The sequence below is a fragment of the Rhinolophus hipposideros genome (assembly GCF_964194185.1).
Source record: "Rhinolophus hipposideros genome assembly, chromosome: 7".
Taxonomy (NCBI): Eukaryota; Metazoa; Chordata; class Mammalia; order Chiroptera; family Rhinolophidae; genus Rhinolophus; species Rhinolophus hipposideros.
In genome coordinates this window covers 12149701-12171516 of record NC_138053.1, presented here as the reverse complement: position 1 = coordinate 12171516, position 21816 = coordinate 12149701, and the positions used below count along the sequence as shown (strand labels likewise).

Genomic DNA, 21816 nt, shown 5'->3' with positions numbered 1-21816 from the left:
GATTATTAAATACTAAAGAAATAGGGCTTACTATGAAATAGTCAAAGAACTAGACTTTGGTAAACCCTTACTCATTGTTTTAGAATTCATGATGATTTCCATAATGGAGCCGCCTGGGGGAAGGGCTGCCTCCAATAATTCCAGTTATAATTATCTTATAAAAGAAATATCCAAACTTGGCTGCGAGATCTCGGTAGCATCAGATCTCCATCCAATGTGATTTGGTTTACCTAGTTCAGCTTCCTTGAGGGAAGAGCATTCTAACAAGATTTTGTGGTGGTTAATGATTGACTTTTTGCAGTGAGGGTAGAACTGAAAAAAAAAATGCTTATTTAGACTAAGTAAGCAAGGGAGGAGTTAGTTTAAACAGAGATTGTCAGAGGGGACTGTGGAACCTACTTCTCTGGAGAGTTAAAAATAGGCCAGGCACTCATCTCTGCGCTGGTTTCAGCCAGCCTGCAACTAGCGACAACCATGGCCTCTCATGTTCCCTTCTACCTCATAGAGGCTATAGGCTAAAACAATATCTGAGGAGGCCTCCTGGGCGGGGTCAGTTGTTTCTCACTAGAGTACTTTCTTACCACATGGCATGATAAGGATATGAGGGAGGGCAGGGGTCAGAATTCTCCCTGAACCACACTCTTGGCATTTCGGAGACAGGGCACTCTGTCTACTAGCACTGTCGGCTGAAAAGCACCAAGGATACCAGTTGGTATTGAACGAGACTGCCCTGTTGGATTTTATTTGTCCCATTGCTTTGTGAGTGAGTGTGTGTGTGTCTGTGTGAAAAATACAGTAAGTAAAATGAATTGGAAAGGAAATTTGGTTAAAAATCCAGAAAACATACGGAGAGAAAACCTTCCTGTTTTTGTTAGGTTAGGGTCTGATATCAAGCATTTGATCCCGACATGGAAGCCTAACATTTAGCATTTGAATTTTCTTGGGTCTGAGGCCTATCCAGGATTGTTTTCTGCTGCTACCACGGGAGGTTTTCCTCTCAGAAAACAAGCTGTGTTCTGGTTCCCTAGAGCTACTGGGTAACGGCAGGGTTCTCACAAGAGCTGAAGAGACAGCATAGCTGACAGGAACAGAGTTAGCTTTAAATATCATGCACCCCATCATTTGGTGGGTGGGTGTTGTTGCTAACTATGCTTCCACTTCAACAAAGAAAGTGGTGAGTTGCCAAAAAACAAGGATGTTCCATCTTAAGGATTAGGCTGAATTCTTTCCAGAGAACCACTTTTTTAAAAAAAGATAAATTTTATCCTAAAATATTTTCCAAATTTACTTGGGCACTCTCTCCTAGGAAAATAGTTTAAGTATTGTGCCATGTAAAGACTATCGATAGAATTAGAACAACTTCCTCTCAACAAAGGTCTATGTTTACTCATCAAGTGGTCTCAGATGGTGTGTATGGGGTGGGGGCACCTGCCAAGGTAACAATTATGCAGGCTGGCCAAAGGAGACACAGGACAGGCAACATACAGCCTAGCAAATTACCAAACAGGTGGTGAAAATATGATTTTGTTCTTTTTTAATTATTTTCTTTCTCTTCGCCTCCCATAATTGCTGCTTTTCTGAAAGGTCAATTTCATTTTCTTCAGGAGAAGAAAATTTCATTTTCTTCTAGCTTTTTTTTTTTTTCATCTCCCAAATGCTAAGTTGATGCCCTTCCGTAGAAGTCTTCCCGTTAACTAAGTTGGCCTGAAGGTCATAAACCATGATCAATATGGAGGCTGGTGGCTGCAACGTGCTAATTGACATGCCCAAAGATGGACCGTGTCAACAATCAATAGGCAAGAGCAGAACACTGGTAGATTTATGGCTTTGGTTTTGAAAAGGTATGGGAATGCCCTGTGATGTTTTTCCCTGTACTCCTTTTGAATGTTAATGCTTTCTTGAAGATGATTTCAGACACACTGCTAGGATACTGCCTCTACTCACTGAAGCAGAATCCTCTGAAGAGTTGCTGAGGCAGAACTGAAATCATGGCTTGCCTCAAAGAAGCAGCTGTATTGGCCACTAATGATGCCTCACACAGAAAGACGATGCTCCTTTAACTCGAGGGTTTTAATGGGAAGTTTCTGAGCCTGAAACAACAGCTTTAGATCTGGGGTGTGCCATCAGCTGCTTGCAGCTAGCCACCACTGTGTACTGCTGTAACACAGCCTGGTCGGGAAGAATGGAAACGAAAGAAGCTTGTAACTACCTGTAACTGTTCCACCAGGAAGTGGATGAAGTGTTGGTTCAGCCAGATCCAGGTACTTCACCAAAACTGTTGTCTGCGACAGGCTAATTGAATGTTTTTCTCTAACTTTACAATTTATGCATGAGCAGTAATCGCATAGATGCCTTTTGGGTCCAAGTTCTGAATTTAGATGTAGCTGTCAGATAAAAGTCTAATTAAACAGTTGCTAGGTAAAGTTAATGGAGGGGGGTGTAATGTAATGATGCCTTTATTTGTAAAGCTTGCTTAAGTTTATAATGCTACTGATATTGGATAAAAGAGTGGTGTAAAACAGGCTTTTATTTCTTTGCTAAGCTGCAGTAAATTATTCTTGACAGCTATTTGACCATCCATTCACCTAAAACATCCAGCCTTCCAAAATGTAATAGGGACGTTTTAATCTGTTTACAAAGGACCACAACGTAACAACTCATAATGCTAGCTCTGACTATCCCTGGTGTCCATGGGTGATGAACAGGGTGCAGCCTTAGCCTTTCAAAGTATCAGCAGCACTCTTTTGCACTAGGAAACACACACAAAAAGAGAGAAAGAAAAGTAGGTAGACTAGTCATGTTTGTTGTTTGAAATGAAAAGTTGCAGTTTGCTAATGGTGCCCTTTGATATGCCCAGTTACTGACTGAGACTAGGTGGTATTTTTCTCAGCTAGGCTGCAGCCAGTCCGTTTAAAACTCTTCAAGCAGATGTTAGGAAGAAGAGGAAAATAGGAAAGAAGTAAAACTGAGGTTAGGGCTCAGCCTGAAGAGAAGGGCCTCCGGCTGACTAAGAGCTAACAAGCATGGGAGAACGGGAAGGGCAGGGTCCATCCCCAAAACCAAACAGACTATCTGCAAGCTGCCTTTGCAGACATGGCCAGAGGGAACTGACCTCCCAGTGCAGCAGTGTGGGCTGGCAACAGTTTTGAAACTGCCTGTTGACATGTGTAGCTGACCACGTTCACATGTCCTTAAAATCATTGTTTTATGGGCTTTGTAGTTACCTCAGGTCTATTGTTTGAGTGTATAAAATAATACTTACTCTTAGCAGTGCTGTGAATTCTAAAGCATCAGGGCTATTGTGTTGGAACAGGAGGGCGGTGTATGGAAAAGAAAACTATGGAAATTTCCGTGTATTTATGTTAGTGACCTCCCCCGCAGCTGCCAAAAAAAGGGGGAGAACAATGGTTAAAATGCATGAAGTACCTAGGAAGGACTAGGACATCTTTACCTGAAGTTCTTAGCTGGTCACCTAGACGGTCATGGATTCTTTGAATTTATAGGAAACCTTTTGCATCTTTGTGTGTACCTCCTGGAATGCCAGTTACTGTTCATGGGGCTCATTCACAGAATTTCTACAAGATTCTTAGGTAAATAACTTTTGCTTATGGAGTGATTAGATTACTTAGATGATGAGATGGCTTTTGTGGAGGGTACACAATTGGGGGACGGGAGGTGTATAATAAGGTTGACTGAAATGTTTACATGTCTGGGGTGGGTGGGTGGGGAGAGTGGACCTCCAGAGACTCCAGTTATACAAACAGCAATGCACGGAGGCTTCCTTTAGCTCATTCAGAAAGCAGAGAATAATTCTATTTAGCTTTAGTCTCAGGATACCCATGAAAGCTACGTTAACATTTCAACAGTCAGCTTCAGAACTATGGCAGAGCAATGCTGCACTTTGAGTGAGTTTGTCTCTGCCAGTTGTTGCAAATCCAGTCGTGCTACCTAGCCAATTCCTTTTCTGTTACAGTCTATGGATTGGACTCACTCGTCTGCTGGATAAATATAAATAAGGTACACAGGATGTTTTTTGTAGGACAAAGTGTCTTGTCCATCACATGCAAATAAAAACTGGACAAGCCTGTGAGTGTTCACGCTCAATGGGTGTGCTGTCTTCTTACCTACCTTTGAAAACATGTCAAGTCACAGAACTAGGTTTCTGGCCTGGAAGTTTTAAAGACGAGGTTCGGCAATTACGTGGTTTAGGAGTACTTAAAATACAGACAGCATTGCTTAAGTGTACCCTGCATGCTGTTAGCAGCAGCGGGGTGACGGCTGTCTACTCATTACCACATGCCAGAGAGAAACTGGCGACTCAGCACCCTTAGGGGAATGCACTTTCGGTAACTGACTTTTTTTTTCTTCTTCCAATTTTGGGCAGTTTACTTGTAATCACCATTACTTCCTTGCGCTTGTTTGCCTAATAGAAATTAGAAAGAAGTCTTATTTTGCATAAAATTGGTATAAAAGAAAATACTCAATCATCATTATCTCTCTGTTGACCCTCTGTTGACCGCTCACCGTGGAGCATGCAGGACTGTTATGTGTACTGTCTCTAACGCAGGCACCTATTACCATGGCAGGAGGGTGGGCACTAGAGGTGATGACCACAAAAGTGAGATGGCAGAATCAAAAAGCTGTGTGCCACGCCAATTGCTCTGAACTCAAGAAAATGAGAAAAGAGATATGTCATTGCTTTAAGATATATTGTCTTCAGATAAAATATTTTTTCTTACCGTGATATTGTAGAATGAGACACTAATGAAATGCAATGTCTAAAGGAAGGATACAAGCTTGAGAAGGGTACATGTTGACATTTATAATTTCCATGTAAGACATTTGGATTTAGGGTATTTTAAATGCCTGCCCTTCTACACACACACACACACACACACACACACACACACACACACACACACAAAGCAGATGAGGTAAGAAAGGATTGACCCCCTTAAATAGAGGGGAAACTTATATTTCAGACCCTACCCATCAACATTGAGGCCAAGGAAAAATTAAAGAGCTTTTTAAATAATGAAATCTGTGACTATTAAAGTGTCTTTGTGACTCAGACTATGTGTGATTCTTTGAAACAAGATTTATTTCAAATACAATGGCCTGACATCCCAGTTCAGCTGGATGACATGCGCTTTTTTTTTAGCCTCTATCTCTATTAGCTGGCACCCTGAAGTTTGAATTCAGTTCCCTGGGGCTTGAGGTTTGTTGCAACCTCTACTGAAAGAGCCAATGATCCTAGAACACCAAGGCATTCCACAAGGAGCTTGTTATTTAACAAGGGGAGGGAGAAGGACCCCATGGAGACTTATGCTGTAGTCAGTGCTGCCACAGAATTACAGGTGAAGTGCTCCTGGAGACAGAGTGAGAAGCACCCATTCCCTTTGGTGAAGGGGCAGATGTAGGTCCCACCAAGGAGGGGGTATTTGGTGAGAATCCTGAGGGAAGAAGAGAAATCTACAGGTGGGAATAGGGTGAGTAGGACAGCATTGTGAGCTAAGCGTGGAGGTGGGAAACCTGGCGGTACTCACAGAACAACAGGTGTTGGGGGGAGCTGCCCAGCCGGCCCAGTAAGGACTCCTCCTCAGGTGTCAGCAGACTCAATTGCATGTCAGCATGTTCCTATCAATACGTTGGTCATTTTCCTTGAAGCCAAATATGATTTAATGTTTGCCCGTTTTAAAGCTTATTATGAAAATAAATCAATGTCTAAAAAAAATTCCATTTTCAGAATATGACCTAATTTGTGGTCCAGAAAACAGGGGTATCAGTTCCCTAAGGGGGTTAATGGGTGGGTTAGGGTCCGGGACATTAGAGTACAAAGGTTTTCTGAAGCGAGGCGTGGTAAAATCTGAGCTTAGAAAGATGAATGTTGATGCAGTGTGTAGGAAGTATGGGGAAAGAGAGGGCCTCTTTGCAAATTACTCTAAAGCCAGGGCCTAATAGTGAGAATGACTGTGGCTAAAATGGACTGTTCCCATGTTGCTTCATAAGTAATTCAGGGTGTTTTACATTTTGTGACTATCAGAGTCCAGGGAGCCTGACTCGAGAAAAGAGATGTATTATAGGATTTTTTAAAATGACATCTTTTAATTAAAGTTTCCTTGGTCTGGTATTAAAATTAGACTATTTTCTGAGTACACACAAACGGACCTGGCAAGGGGAAGACACAGCTGTGCTGCGTGAAGGGGGAAGCCTGTCAGGATTAAAAACTGCTGTGAGTAACTGTGGTCCTTCTTATACTTAAAATCACTGCTTTTGTTGTTATTAACACTTATGATGAGGGTTGTGTCAAAAGCTAAAATAATTTCCTTGCCCAGATTTCACTCTTCATCTAAAAGAAATATTTCATTATCCTGCTAAATGCAATTGTGAACATTTTCTAAGAATCTTCTTTTATACCAAAAAAGGACATTTTACTCTAAGACAGACATTTTTAAAATGTACATGTTTTTGAATATTTTTGTACTGTGGTAGTTCAGTGATTACATTTAATTCTTTTTCTGCATCTTATTATATCTGGTGTTTCCTTGTACTTCAACATGCTGTTGAGCTTTCCAAATTTATAAAGTATTGATTAGCTGATTGCAAGTTTAAAAACAAAAACAAAAAAAACAGTCCTAGAAGAAATTGAGCAAGAGTTGGCATTTCTTTTTGGATCTCTGTGTCTCTATGTCCATTTATAACCACCTCCTGATCTTATCATCGCTACTGAGTCTCCCCCATCCCTTCTCAAGACTCTCCTGCTGGGTCATCTGCTCATAGCATTTCATGTCTGCTCCACTCACATTCTCCCTAGCATCTGCCACTCCCAGCAAGATTTTTCTTCAACCCCCTTTCTATCTACATATTTCCCCCTTCTTTAAGGAGGAATAGTTTTCATAGATAAATCCCTACTAATGTGTGCATGTGTCACTTTCCTTGGTAAAATATTGCAATTTAATAGCCTTTAATGATTTGACCAAATAAAGTTATTTTAATAGGAACTTGGGTACCACAGTATGCTGGGAGGGGAGAGGCTTCCAACTTATACAGAGCCGTAGAGTTTTCAAAACACGTAATCAGGCTGCAAAGAGAGTTATCCATATCCTTGCACCTGCCATTTAATCAGCATAGAGTGGTAAAACTGCAAATTAAAACTGATTTTTAAATCATTGTAATCTGAATCAGACGACTAGGTTATTTGCTGGGGCTTCTTGGAATGGGTGCCCCATCACTGAAGTCCCCCAGTAATGGTGTACCAGCTCTAAAACCTGAGTTATGGGAGAAGCCTAGGAAGTATGAGGTGATGAGCTAGGAGAAAAGGATCTGGCATTTGCCTTGTACAAAGGACAAAGCTGGGGTGGGCTGCTCCTGCGTGTCCCCATGGCTCTTACCAAGTGGAGACTAGAGCTGGGAAAGGCAGGACTGAAGAAGGTATTACTATACTAGTCAGCCAGCTTGCAGTTAGAGAGTAATTGTCACAGGCTCAGTGTCCTATATCCAGTTCTTCACTGTTTTCACTGAACTCCAAAATACAGAAATCTTTATGTTGTACATTTACACAGTTAATGATCTTCACTTTTCCTTTTTGGGTTCTACAGCATTTTCTTAAATAACTTTCTGAAAATGCATACCTGTCTCAGTTAGATTGAGAATATAAAAAGAAAAGGACTCTGGCTTTCGGTGGGCTGGAGGGAAAATGGACGTAGAATGGGATTCAAGTAAGCCAGCGGGAGGGCAGAGACTGATATGTGGGGATCCTCAGTAGGACAGGAAGATACAAGAGGAAACACTGCAGGAATGGCTAAGGCATCCATTCCTCTATCACCACACTGCTTTCTTTTGACCTGGCCCTTGGAGAATTTCATTTTTCGTATGATTAAGTCCAGTTTGCATATTTTGGGTGGGAACAGGTGGCCCTAGTAGGAAGTAATAATGAGAGCTGCATTGGGAGTTCTGGTCACTCTTTTCCTGCCTCCTCCCCTCAGCACCAGTCACCTATCTAGACTTAACACCCAAGCAAACCAAAACCAAAGCCAAACCATGAACGTCTATATTCTTAAGGGACTTGTTTTTTAATTTTTTTCTTTTTTTAATACAGTCAAATTTTATGCCAATCTTACTTCAAAATAAAAACGAATCATAAATGATTCCATTGCAACTATTCCAGCCTTTAAAAACATTCAGTCATGGATAAAACTGCAAAATATTCTTTCCCCTCAAACTGGTAACTCTGTCTTCCCAGATGCTGCTTGTCATTCTTTTTATAAACTATTTTTAAAACTGTGATTTTATAAACTTTGAAGTGTCACCAAAGTTGCAAACTGTATTATGATTACTAATGCTATACTTCAATGCAATTATTATAAGTCAATGGAAGAAATATTGTGTTAATGCATTAGGTCATAATTTCTATTTTTATTTGGTTGCTCATTTTCATAGATCATAATGTTTTTCATCCATGTTAATTTCCATACCTGACTACTCTGCTGTTATTTCTTTTAGACTCATAAATAAATGTTGTATGATTTTCCTATATATTAATGAGTAATATAGATGCTCTTCTTTACAAAATTCGATTTAAATAGGTTTAATTCACTATCTGAAGCTTTTGATGCCTTTATGTATACTTCCATTTGCCTTTAAAGACAAACAATAGTATCCATATGCCTTCAGAATTTTTTCCACCAGTAAAATGGAAATAGTGATAAGTCATCTTTTTCCTTCTCTTTCTCTCCACCAAATGGTCTTAAACAGTAGGGAGCCACTGTAAGGTTTTTGAAAAATGCAGTCAATCAATTCCTTTTCCCTAGCTTAGTTATCTAGATGCTTCAAGTATTGAAGCTGGTCTTTATTTCCTGCAGAAAAAAGAAAAAGCAGCAGGAGTTTGATGGTCTGAAACACCTCCTTCTCTCTTGGCTCAGGCAAGAGAAAGCAAGGGAGAAGCATCACAACTCCCTTAGTCATGTCTTAAGCAAAGCAAGACTTTGTTTTGCTTTGTAAACTTTTCAGAATTTTCACAGACATTCATTCTCATTATAGCAATGTGAGATACGCAGGCATTTCTACTTCCATTTTTACAGTTCAGTGACTTCTTCAAGGTCCCATACTCATTTAGCAGTAAAATGGAAGCCAGGGGCTAGAGCCCAGAACCCTATCCTCCCTGAAAGTTTCTATAGTAAGCCCCTTTTCTAGCTTCAGTTTCCTCCAACTGGGGCTACAGAGGTCTCTGCCTTCATGGAGCTTGTAATATGGTGGCTAATGTATGTTGTGTTTAGCCACAGTTCTGACACATAGCTGGTGTTCCATCAACGGTATCATTATAGGAATGATGTGAGAGTAAGGTTATTGGAAGACATCTAGAAGAGACTTGGCAGGGGAAGCTGGGTTTGGATGTCAAGTTGGTAAACACACCCTGAAGTCAACATTACCTTGAACGTTTCTCATTTTCTGTACTCTGGTTTCCTTCTCTGCCCTTCCCTCCTGGCCCCAGGTGATTGCTCTGAGGACCGTCTGGTAATTTCATGCAAGAGTAAAATAGTCTTCCCCATAATTATACAGAATTAGGTATCTCTGGTGAAAAAGTTTAGAGATTCATTCTTCTCTCTGAAAAACATGACTGTGAACCTACAAATAAAGTTGCTCTTTGTAAGTTACTTCCTTTCCTTCTTCTTTCGGCAGATAACTCAGCCTTTCCAAGGTGCAGCCACCATGAGGTCAGCAAACTGATAATGGAAGAAAAGGAAACTGGGGGATCCTGTGTTCTGGCTTCCCTGGACGATGGATGGAGGACAGCCCGCCCCTTCACCCCTAGTGCCCCTTGGGAACACGTTGTCAGATTCTAGCATGTCTTTGGAGCAGAAAACCACATTCGTTTTTGTGATTTTGTTGTTTATTTTCTTGGGCATCCTCATCGTCAGGTGCTTCCGGATTCTTCTGGACCCGTATCGGAGCATGCCAACCTCCACCTGGGCGGACGGCCTCGAAGGCCTGGAGAAAGGGCAGTTTGACCATGCCCTTGCTTAGCATGTAGCCCCAGCGGGATCCCTTCCTGAGGAAGTGAAGTGCTTTCTGTGTCGGCTAGGATTCTCCTTAGTCAATATTCCCAACAAATCAAGTTTCAACAATGTCTTCTCCACGATCTATTATTCAATAAACATGCTGTTGTTAAAAACACTTGAGGATATTGGAAATGGAGATTTATATTACTAACCAAAAATAGGAAGGTTTAAATTTCTCTGTTTCCTCTGTGAATGAACATCGTTGACTGTGTGTGATGGTGAAACTGAGAGCATCAATACTGACATGAAACATAAACTTTGCCATAAAATGAAGCGCTATCTGACCTGCCCGGACAACAAACACTAAAAAGGATCTGATCTGAAGCTGGTGACAGGGCCAAGAAGAGGCTTCCTTGCTCTAATCGTGTTCTTCTTTTTGTTTTATTTTCATGGGAACTTGGGTCCCAGGCAGAGAGTGAGAAAGCTTATGCTGAGTGAACCCAAAGCAGGTACCTGTTTTCACCTAAAGTAAGGAGCATTGGGAGGTCATGGGAGGACTTAGAAAAGAGAGTTCCACCCTGAGAAAATACAGGGGAGGATGATATTTTCTTTTTCAAATAACATTGAATTCAAAGGCTTATGGAGGTTTCAAAATTTTTAGCCAGGCCAAGTACATAATATGTATTCATATTAATAACATGTGTAGAGGTAGTTATACATAGCCTGACTTTGCTTTCTTTACACAAACGATTGAAATGACACGTTGCCAGTGCAGCTTCAAGTTGTTTTTGTTTGTTTTTTTTTTAAATAAAAATTTAATTGTTTAGAGAAGACTTTTACAGTCTTAAGGGAACTGTGTGTTTATGACTTAATATAGAAACCAAATAAAACTTTTCAAGAAACAGAAATATCTCCTCTCTTATTTCTCCGAGACTAAATGCACTGGAGGCAGTGTGTTATATCGAGTGCTTAGTGTTCCAAGTGTTCAGAGAGAGAAAAAGAGCAAAGACCATGAAAGGTCATCTAATTCATTCCTCTCCCATTTCAGAAAGGGCTCCTACAAATTGTCCTGCACACATAAAACCTATTCTAAACACTATTTAAGTCCACCAAAAAGAGAGATGTGAAAATCTTCCAGCTTCTATTGATAGGAAAACCTTGTATCTAAACTAAATCCCTCAGGCTGTATTTACAGTCTATCTCTTTTTCTCTCCAGCTAGCCATCATTTCTTTTGATTAAAAGGCAGCCTTTAGTAAAATTGCTTTCTTGTCTCCTAGTTTTTTAACATTTTTAACATTCTTTGGGGGTGGGGGGTCCTGCTGCCCAGATTTGCCCCTCCTCATGTTCCTCTTGATTTCTTTTCTTTACTTAAAAAAACCAAACAACTTTATTGAAATATAATTTACATACCGTAAAATTTACCTTTTTAAAGTGTATAATTTAGTGATTTTTAGTATATTTACAGAATTGTGCGACCATCACCACTATTTAATTCCAAAATTCTGTACCCAACAGTCACTTCCCATTTCCTCTTAGCCCCTGGCAATCTCTAATCCACTTTCTGTCTCTACAGATTTGCCAATTCTAGACATCTCATATAAGTTAAATTATAGGATACATGACCTTTCATGTCTGGCTTCTTTCATTATCATGTTTTCAAGGTGGGTTCATCCATAATATAGCATGATCAGTACTTCATTACTTTTTATGGCCAAATAATATTCCACTGTTTGGCTATATCACATGTGTTTTTTTAATCCATCTTTTATTATGATTATCCATTGACTAGCATAAAGAATGCTGCTATGAACATTTATGTACAAGTTTTTGTATGGATTTGTGTTTTCAATTCTCTTGGGTATATTTCTAGAAGTGGATTTTCTGAGTCATATGCTAACTCTGTTTAATTTTTTGAACTGTGAGACTGTTTCCCAAAGTGGCTGCATTATTTTATATTCCCACAGGAATGTATGAGAGTTTTGATTCTTAACTCTCCCCAACTACTCAATTTTTCCCTTTAGCTGTAGAATTTATTAATTGAGTACATCATTTCAAGAATGAGTCAGATTACAAAGAGTGAACCACCTTATGGTTTCTACATGCTACAAGTTGAATGATGCCTTCAAAGTTTCTTTGCTTCTAGATCTAAAGCAAAACATTGTTGCTGACCTATGGACATCCTGTGGTCTAATAAGTCATCTGAGCATTTTTTTCAGTCTTACTAATACTTATTTTTAAACTCATTAATTATAAAGTTTTCTTTTTTTCTTCAAATGTACCATCTCACATATGTCCTTATTAATTTTTTTCTTATTTTATTGGGAGTCTAATCAAACCCATTCAAGTATTTATGGAACACCTGCTTTGACCCTGGCATTTCTAGCACTGGAGAGACAGGAAAAGTACAGGGCTAGTTCTTGCTTGTGTGGACTTTTCTACCTTGTTGGAGAGCTAAGAAATGAAAGAAGACGTGGCCTGAATCATTGTTCAAATGACTAATATGGACCCATGTTTCTCACACTACCAGAATCATCTGGGAGATATATATATATATATATATATATCCACATACACTAATTTTCATTACCCAAGTTGTAAATGGCCATGGTAAAAATGTATGAACAAAATGGAAAAATAAAAAGTAAATAGCAATAGTCAGAATTCTGCCTCCTTGTCCCTCTTCAGTTTCTCCTGGGGAGCATGTTGAAAATAATAGATTACTAATGCCTTCGATACCTAGAAGTTGATTCCGGTCCGTGAACAAATGCTTCAGGAGATAGAATATGGGAGAAACAGATGCCGGCCAAGATAGTCAAGGAAATGTCTCAGGAGACAATGGCTTAGGTGTGATAGTACATGTTTAAACGCTTGGTATAAAGCTTTTTGCAATGTAGTTATCATTATGAAATAAATTGTATCTTGACAATTTACCCTCTACAAAATGTAGATGTAGGTGTTGTAGATATGTGCAAAGGAAAGAGGAGGTAAAACGAAAGAATAAGGAAAAGGAGGTGTAGGTGGGGGCTTAGAGCTTGGCAAGCAGCCTAGCTGGAGAACATGGCTGGAGAAGTAGCTGGAGTTCACTTGGGAAGGATAAAGGTGGATCTGAACATCAGGTATCCTGAAAGGCAAGATGAAGTGTGAGAGTCATTGTAGATTCATGAGAAAGAATACGACATGAAGAGGTGTTGTCAGTTCCAGTTTCCACACCCTTCTTCAGGGCAACAGCAGAATCTACTTCTATAATGGGAACAGACTGAAATAACCACCTGCCCTCTAGGAGGCCCTTGAGCACAGGATTGCCAGTTAGAGCCAGAGGGCCTCCCAAAGCCTGCTCCTCTTTCTTTCCTCCCTTTATTCCCCACTCTATTTTTGTTTTTCCTTCTCAGATTACTGCTTCTTGTCCAACTTTTCCTCACTGAGTCTTCTGCGCTCTACCCCTCCCTTGTCCAGACCCAAAGTACCATAACAGTGATAAAAAGCTTTGGGCTATTCTGAGTAAATTGACCCCTCCTATGATCAGTGCTAACACTCTGTCTTAATTGCTCATGGCTCCTTGGGGTGAACAGCATATTCCCGAAAGGTGACATAAGCCCTCTTTTTCCTGGCTTTCTGGCTCCAGGAGTTACAGCGCAGAATTTTGCCTACCTTACAAGATATTTATAACGAATGCAGCTGCCCTTCTATCACATATATCTGCATCCCAGGCTGAAAAAATTACTTTCCCAAGGTCATTCTAGAATAGAGCTGCCTTTTGATGCAGGAAAACGTGGCAAACTCATTCTCAATCTGAATTCTGACTGGTTTATGCCCCCAAGAGACCCCAAGTTCTAGATCAAAATTGCTCCCTCCATCAGACTTTTAAAAAATATTTTTTTAAACACGAAGTAAATCTAACATGGGGTGTGAAAGAGATTAACTTGACTCCTGCTGTTAAACTAATGAACATTCCAAGTCAGATCATTATTCTACTGTTTTTAAGGGTTAAAGCTGAAACAAAATAAGCATCAGTTTTAGGAGGCAGAAGTTAGAGCAGATGCTTATTTATACAGGAGAAAATGTGTATTCAAGTTCCTTTTTTATTGGATTCACTACACAGTGTTTTACTGGAACACTAAAGCTTTTATAGTGTAAGTATATTGAAAAATTTGGTGTGATGAGAAATTTTGCATTGTCAAAGTTGTACCTGATCATGGTAAAATGTATGAATAATATGGAATCACTTAATACATCATTTAAATCATACACCATTTAAAAAAACCCAGTAGTTTTAACAGGATGGCAACTTGCAGAATTGACGTGTAAAAGATATTGAAACACAATTACTTTCAAAAAATATTTTAAGCCCCAAAGTATTGAATAAGCTTTGAGATGTGACTTGTAACATCAGACATGTGTGTTTTCTTAGACAAATTACGCAAGAGGGGTATCTCAATTACTGATTAATCACAAGTTGTAGAGTAGAGCCATGGTCTCTAGACAAAGTACCCAAGTCACTATATATACATATACAATCTGGAATCAAACTGGTCCATGCCAGAAGAGGTTATTTGTTTCGAGATGCAAAAAAAGGACCCTCTAAACTTTGTATCTCCCATTTCTTAAAAGAATAAATGAATTATTTTCAGACAGATGTCTACCTCTTCAGAAGCAAGGCCTCTCCATCCTACAGCTTCTTCCGGCCTGATGAGCCAGCGCCTAACTCTTCAGTCGGTCTGGGACCCTTTCCAACGTCATTGTTTAAGAATAAGATTCTCTGCTGGATTTAGTATAGAGTGAAAATTTAGTTTCCAGTTTCCTGCCATAAACTACACTCACATCTTTTTCCAAATCACCATAAGATACTCTTGTATCCCTCCATCTCATAGCCTTTCCCAATATCCTGATTGATGTTTCTGTGCTTTAGGAAAGATTCCCTTTAAAACATCTTTCAAAGGGGATTTCCACCCTTATTTTCCTGTAAGCCCTATTACATACCATTCCTAGAGCTCCAAATTTATGCCAGCTTTTAGGAAGGTATCTTTTCCTGGATTCTTTGGAGTTTGAGAAGCCGGCAAAAAAACATTGCTGTCATCTATTTCAACCCCCTCACTTTGCATATAAAGAAATGGAGACGCCAAGAAGTCAAATGGCATGTCCACAGTCACGTGTCCACTGGTGGTTATGGTTGTATTATCTTACATATGTGATGTTCAGTTGAATGCAAATAAAAGGAGCAGTTAAGAAATCCACGAAGTGAAAAATATCCATATGTTAATTGACATGACAGTTATTCTGAAGTAATCTCTCTTTTCTTTTTCTTTTTTTGTAGAGGGTAACAAACGTGTTTTGTTTCTTTAAAATACCCCTATAAGCAATGTATTTTCCTTTTGGATACTCTTAAGCTTCAGTTTAAGTGTCTGGAGAACCAGAAGTATTTTCAGGTAAATTATAAAGTATTTCTTAGCAAAGATTCTGTTTCTCAAAACACAGGATAATCAATCTAGAATAATGCTTCAAAGTTTCTTTATATCCAAATAGACCTTTGAGCTGTTTTTTTTCCTTTTTCTTTTTCTTTCTTTTTTTTTCTTTTTCTTTTTTTGTAGCTGAAGAGGCAAGGCAAGGGAGATTACAACATCAACTTCATAAAGGCTTTGGATGTGGCCCTATCTCTGATTTATCAAAGCGATGTCTGGATCCTCTTGGGACAGAGAGTCACAAGATATACAATAAAGTATTTCGAGTTTGAAAGTACCCTTTATCCTTTTCAGTCATGCATTTTTTCCTAGTTACTTCATTTCTTTCCTTCCATTTTCTAAATGGAGTGCTGGAAGAAGCTTAATGTAACTTTAAATTCAGTACTTCTCTGGTATGTGAATATTTCCTCAATAGTCACAACCAACGGCTGCCTGGTTTCTGTCTGAATATGTCTTAAGGAGTCCATCCCATTTTGAACTTGTTCTGTTTTTTATAAATATTCCCTTGTCTACAATCTTTTGGTAATTTTCACCAATGGGACATTGTTTTTTCCTTAAGTGACAGATTTCCAGTACTCTTTAACATGACAGCCCTCAAGATACAGTTATTGTTGAAAGACAATTCTCCATGGATCTCTTCTTTTACTGAGTATCTTTCCAATAGAGGCATTGATAGCATTTTGTTCTTTTCAAAGATGTTTGTTTAGAGATAGTATTTTCCATCCCCTCGGAAAATGTTTGGGCAGTTTTGCAGTCTATTATAAAAGATTGGGATTTCTTAAGATCAGGGCTCCTCTCCTGTAATGCAACCCACCGTGTTTGCAAGTACTATCTGGTTCTCTTTGCGGTGACCTATGGGAACTGGGTCTTAGAGAACTGGCCCAAGAAAATGCTAATACTCTGAGTACTGGGATCGCTCTGTGTAAAAACTGTTCTCTGTCTCTAAGTCTTATGTCTTTTACCAGCCTCCACGAAACTGTGTCAGGCTAATTGTCAGCTTGCAAATATGATAAAATCTCAGCTCCTTTATAGTTGTTGACAGTTATCATTATTCCCCCAGGATAAAACATTGTAGTTCCTTCAACCATCCTTCCTATTGTCAATCTTTTGAATCATCTTTTGTTCTTATCAAACATTCTAGAAGCTCTTCAGTGTAACTATATCCCCAATACGTAGAAAGAGAAATAAGAGGCCATATGTAGTCTGACTAAAATGAGTAGAACCAAATTATTTGTTTTGTTCTCACATGTTATAAGACAGTCCACGATAAAATGATCTTGTTTTGCAGCCATATTACTGTGGACTTATGGCAAATACAGTCAGCCTAAAATCTTGGACATTTTTATCTATGCAAGATCGAAACTAACCTAGGCCAATGTTATATCAAACATAAATTCCCATCCTACTCTGGTAGTTTTTAAATTTTGTACCCAAGTCCAGGAATTAAAAATTTCCCTTTATTGATTTCACTGTATCACATTTGGTCCATATTCTAGGCTTTTTATAATCCAATTCCTTTGTTATCATATTCATCATGCTCACCACCTTTGTGTCATCCGTAATTTGGCTCAGTAAGCCATCTATATATTTATCCACCTTCATAGTACAGCTTTGAAAATATCAGCATCAAGGAAAGAGGCCTGGACCATGCCACAGAGGTCTCCATGCATTTCATGAGTCAGTGGCAGCAGAAACTGTAAGCAACTGCTCCCCTGGGAAAACTCCATGGAGATGTTTCCTGGAGAGGCTCACCCAGGACTCATTTAAGTCTGCAGCAAAGCTTCAGGAGACAGGAAAGCCAGCAAAATAATATTCAGGTAATTTCCCGAGCACAGCTAAAGTGGTATGGATCCAAAGTGGCAAGTGGGAGTCACACAAATGACAACAAGGGACTCTATCGACATTTACGAGTACTTAAAACTCATAAGCAGTTAAAAGGCTTCTGAAGCCGGCCTGGTGGCTCAGGCAGTTGGAGCTCCGTGCTCCTAATGCCAAAGGCTACCAGTTTGATTCCCACATGTGCCAGTGCCAGATGACTCAGTTGGTTGGAGTGCCAGGCTCTCAACCACAAGGTTGCCGGTTCGACTCCTGCAAGGGATGGTGGGCTGCGCCCCCTGCAACTAGCAACGGCAACTGGCCCTGGAGCTGAGCTGCGCCCTCCACAACTAAGATTGAAAGAACAACAACTTGACTTGGAAAAGTCCCAGAAATACACACTGTTCCCCAATAAAATCCTGTTCTCCTTCCCAAATAAAATCTTAAAAAAAAAAAAAAAAAAAAAAAAAAAAGGCTTCTTGCTACACCCACCTCACTGCCCTACACATAACTCTGATTATCCATAAAAGTAATCATGCAGCATCTGCCTGGGGAAAACTCCTGGCAGCAGAAGTCATCAAGCATATTAATCCACTTGAGAATAGCATGGAATAGGGAAAGAGCATGCGCCTGGGACTCTGGTAGCTTGGGTTCATTACTGGTTCTACAAGGAGCTGGCAGAGAGGCTTTTTAAAGTGACTTCATTTTCCTGGGCCTCACTTTCTTCACTTGTAAATTGAGTTGTTTGGACTAGTTAATCTCCAAATACCCTTTACTTCCTAAAAAAATATTTATACCTAGAAAATTGGGAACCATTTACTGAACACCACAATGAAAGGGACAGATTGAAGAACAGATAACATGCCCCAGGTCAGTGTGAGGCAAAGTGAGAATCTGAATTCAGTTTGCTATGAATGCATCTCTATCTACAGAATAGCACTAGGAATCAAACTAATAGCAAAAACTCTAGAAATAAGGAAAGCTCTAGAAATAGAAATGAGGTTTTCTAGAAATATCAATTGAATCAACATTCTGCTGAAATTCTTGTTGTGATTATTGTTATTTTTAAGAAAACCACTTGGAAAAGAGTTTTTATGGCCTAAAAAGTAGCCTTTCACAGGGTTGTGAGGTTGACTAAATATACTGAATTTTGTTTTGTTTTAGATACTCAGCCTGTTTACATCTGGCCTCCAACTCTCACTCATTTTGTGACCTTGGGAAAATGAGTTAACTTTTTTATACCTCATTTTCTCACCTGTAAAATGGGCATGATATTAATAGCATCTCCCCAATATAGTTTTTCACAAGGACTAAATGAGAAGATGAGAATAGTAACTGACTAACAAGCTTTAAATAAATATTGGCCTAATAACTATAACAATGCAGAAGGGGTAGTTTATGTGCATATCTCACTGAGATAACTGACTAACAAGCTTTTTAAAAAATATGTGTTCCAAACACAAAACAGTGGCATTAAAAATTAGACTATTAGAAGAAATTTTTATAAAATTGTGCTTTTGTGATTACTTCAATTGTTACTCCAGTTCAGGATATAATAAGGAAAACATTTGGGTAAAGTGAGGGTTAATTTGAGCTCTGTGCCGAAAATAAAAAGCTTTATCTTTGGAACTACCATAGACCTCTAGGCATTGAGAGACAGGTTTCTTTTTTTCATTCCCAGAAGTGCTTTCATCATACAATTTTTTTTCTTTACATGAGCCAAATATTTCAAAATATTTGGAAGCAGAAAGGATTCACTCTCAGATTTCTTGTCATTGCTTTGCTGGTGACCTTGGTAAAGTCAACTGAATTCTTTCACGTTCCTCATAAAATGGAAATAATAAACGGGACTATTTAACAAATAAAGCAATGATCTTTTATGTGCTTAAAATCCTACCAAAATATTAAATATCAGAATATGAATATTCAAAAACAATGAATTTCTATTCATGTTCCAAAAGAAATAAATTAAACTCACATTTTGTTGATAAAACAAGATACATTGCACATGTGACAAATGCTACTTCATAGTCCCCGAGTAACATATTCAGTGCTGAAACATTGGAGAACTTATTGTGAGTGTCCTCTACCAGTATAATCCCTGTCTCTTGCTGGCCTACCTCCCCTCTAATATAAGTAGAGGCCACTGCAGCTATTTTTAGTTTTAAGTTAGTTTTAAGTAGGGACAGCATTAATCTTGTAATTACCCTTCTCATAGAGTTTCAAGACTGAGCTTTCATGCAGGTCATATTGTTCCTTTGAATGATCTGTAACTGAATTTTCAAATACCCAGCTAGCAAGTATAGGACTGAAATGATGTGTTTATTTAAATATCTCACCAAGAAGGGCAAAATATGAGAATGACATGTCCTCTAACTTTTGCAAATGAATTCTTGGCCAAAAATCCCGTTGACTCTTTGGAATTGGATAGCTCTGCTTAGTACGTTGGACAGTTTTCGAGGCTATCAGATTATTTGCCATAGCTTTTGGTGGTGAGGTTTGTATGGGGTAAACACCTCTGGGGAGAAACCTACAATGGGTGTGTCCTACGGGATATCACTGGGAGGTGGAGGGGGTAGCCCTTGTGGTCAGCTAACCCACCCCCAGCAACTTTTCTCAAAATGTAACTTCTCCCTTTTGCCTGGGGAAACACCTGCCTGTTTTCTTGGATTGTTCTACATTTCTGAGTCATTCTCTACCTTTGCTAACCTTTCTGAGAAATTTAAATGTAACAAGTGAAAGTTTCCAAAGGTTTCAAGGTCACGTTTTTCATGAATCGATTAATTCATTCATCAACATGCATTACTGAGGGCCTAATGGGTTTCCGGCATTGAACTAGGCCCTCATTTGTTTACAGAAATAAGAACAGAGTACCTCCTCTTGAGAAGAATATATCCTAGTAGAGATACAGAAAAGGGTTCCGCTTCTATTTACTGCTTAACAGTTTTTGAAGAAGCTAACATTTTAGTAAAATTTTGCCCAGGATGCCCTTTAAGTTTGGTTTGTGTTTCAGTTTACCTTCTAGAAACAAAATTACTTTCCATTAGTTTTTCAGTGAATATAATTTTAAAGCATTTCATAAAATTTAGTAAAATATGACACAGGAGTAAATGTTATTGAAATATGTAAATGTCTTGAATGTGGTCTTTACATCCCAGAACTGCCCAATGTTTCATTTCTGGAAATATCTTTAAAATGGATTTAAAGAAAATGCTTGGATTTAGGCCAAATGAAGAACTGTAAATTCTAGGAAGCCAAATTAAATCAGTTAAATGGTGAATGGAAAGAGTTATTCGGGGATTTCATCCCTCCTTCCCCTTAAGGAATCAGTGCTAAAGTCTATAAATAGGGAGAGGGTTGATATTCAGATCAGCTGATCTATAAACAGTATCCACACTGCATGAAAACTCTGGTTAATTTGAGGATGGAAATTATTTGTAATCATCTTTATTTACCTCATACATCCTAGTCAACAACTGCCTTAGATATAACGATTATTCCATAATTATTTGTCACATAACATAGAAGTGAACTTAAGTGCCCAAATATCTACTTATCCCCAAAGGAACTAAATACTGGCTGATAAGCTTTCATACTCTGATTCTTAAGGTTAAAAACATGGAAGGTCTGTTACTGCCTTTTGTGTTTTTTCTATTCACCCCCTCCCATTTAAAAAATTACTAGTAGGCCCTCTGTGAAGGAATTTTATTTTTCATGTTGGGATTTTCCCCAGGGCTAGTTTTCATTTGGGGATAAGTTTTACTTTCTAACCATCCTTTGAGCCCCATGTAAACATACTTAAAAATAGAAATATATAGATGGCTTTGTCCCTTTAAGCTAATCCCATTTTATATGAAATTTCTGCTTTTTAAAAGTCACCCCTTCACCCCAGTTTGAAATGGAAATTAGTATAATAAACATTTACTTAATAAATACACTGGGACAGAGGAATGGGTGATGGGTTATCTTACATTTAAACATCCACTGGCAAAACCTAACCAACTCTTTCAATTTAACTTGTCTGAATCTTTTTGACTGGCAGCCTTTCTGCACTCAGCTGAACTGGCACTCTTCATATTTTAAAGAGACAGATGGATTTCCAAACTTAATCTTTAAATCCCTAATAGCTTGGTCTCTGCTATAATTCATTAATTTTCTCCTGCTTGTTCTAATGAAAGGAAAGTTTAAAGAGGAAGGATGAAATTTTTAAAAAATCAATAACAAACCTTGAAATGTATGTGGAACCTTTTTTAAATATATATATTAAATATAAATATAAATATATATTAAATATAAATATATATATTACATATAAATATATATTACATATAAATATATATATATATTTTGCTCATTTATTCAGTTCTTTAGATTCCACATATAAGTAAATCATATGGTATTTGTCTTTCTCCGACTGACTTATTTCACTTAACATAATGTTCTTTAGGTCCATCCATATTGTTGCAAATAGTAAGATTTCATTCTTCTTTACAGCCGAGTAATACTCCATTGTATAAACGTACCACAGTTTCTTAGTCCACTCGTC

At 38.6% G+C, this 21816-nt stretch overlaps 1 protein-coding gene across 4 annotated transcripts; it reads left to right on the top strand.

The window, feature by feature from the left end:
- Window positions 1–440: 440 nt before the first annotated feature.
- CTXN3 (cortexin 3) lies at window positions 441–10894 on the top strand. Of its 4 annotated transcripts, none has more exons than XR_013993635.1 (3): window positions 441–2261; window positions 6141–6232; window positions 9679–10894. XR_013993635.1 is itself a non-coding variant. In XM_081053629.1 (2 exons), exon 2 carries the CDS (start codon window positions 9778–9780, stop codon window positions 10021–10023), a length of 246 nt encoding a protein of 81 aa, XP_080909755.1. In that variant the 5' UTR covers window positions 2138–2261; window positions 9679–9777; the 3' UTR covers window positions 10024–10128. The 4 variants fall into 4 exon arrangements, 2 of the variants coding, with proteins under 2 accessions (XP_080909755.1, XP_080909756.1); XR_013993636.1 differs by lacking the exon at window positions 441–2261 and adding an exon at window positions 3504–3590; XM_081053629.1 differs by lacking the exon at window positions 6141–6232 and having other exon boundaries at window positions 2138–2261; window positions 9679–10128.
- Window positions 10895–21816: the final 10922 nt, after the last annotated feature.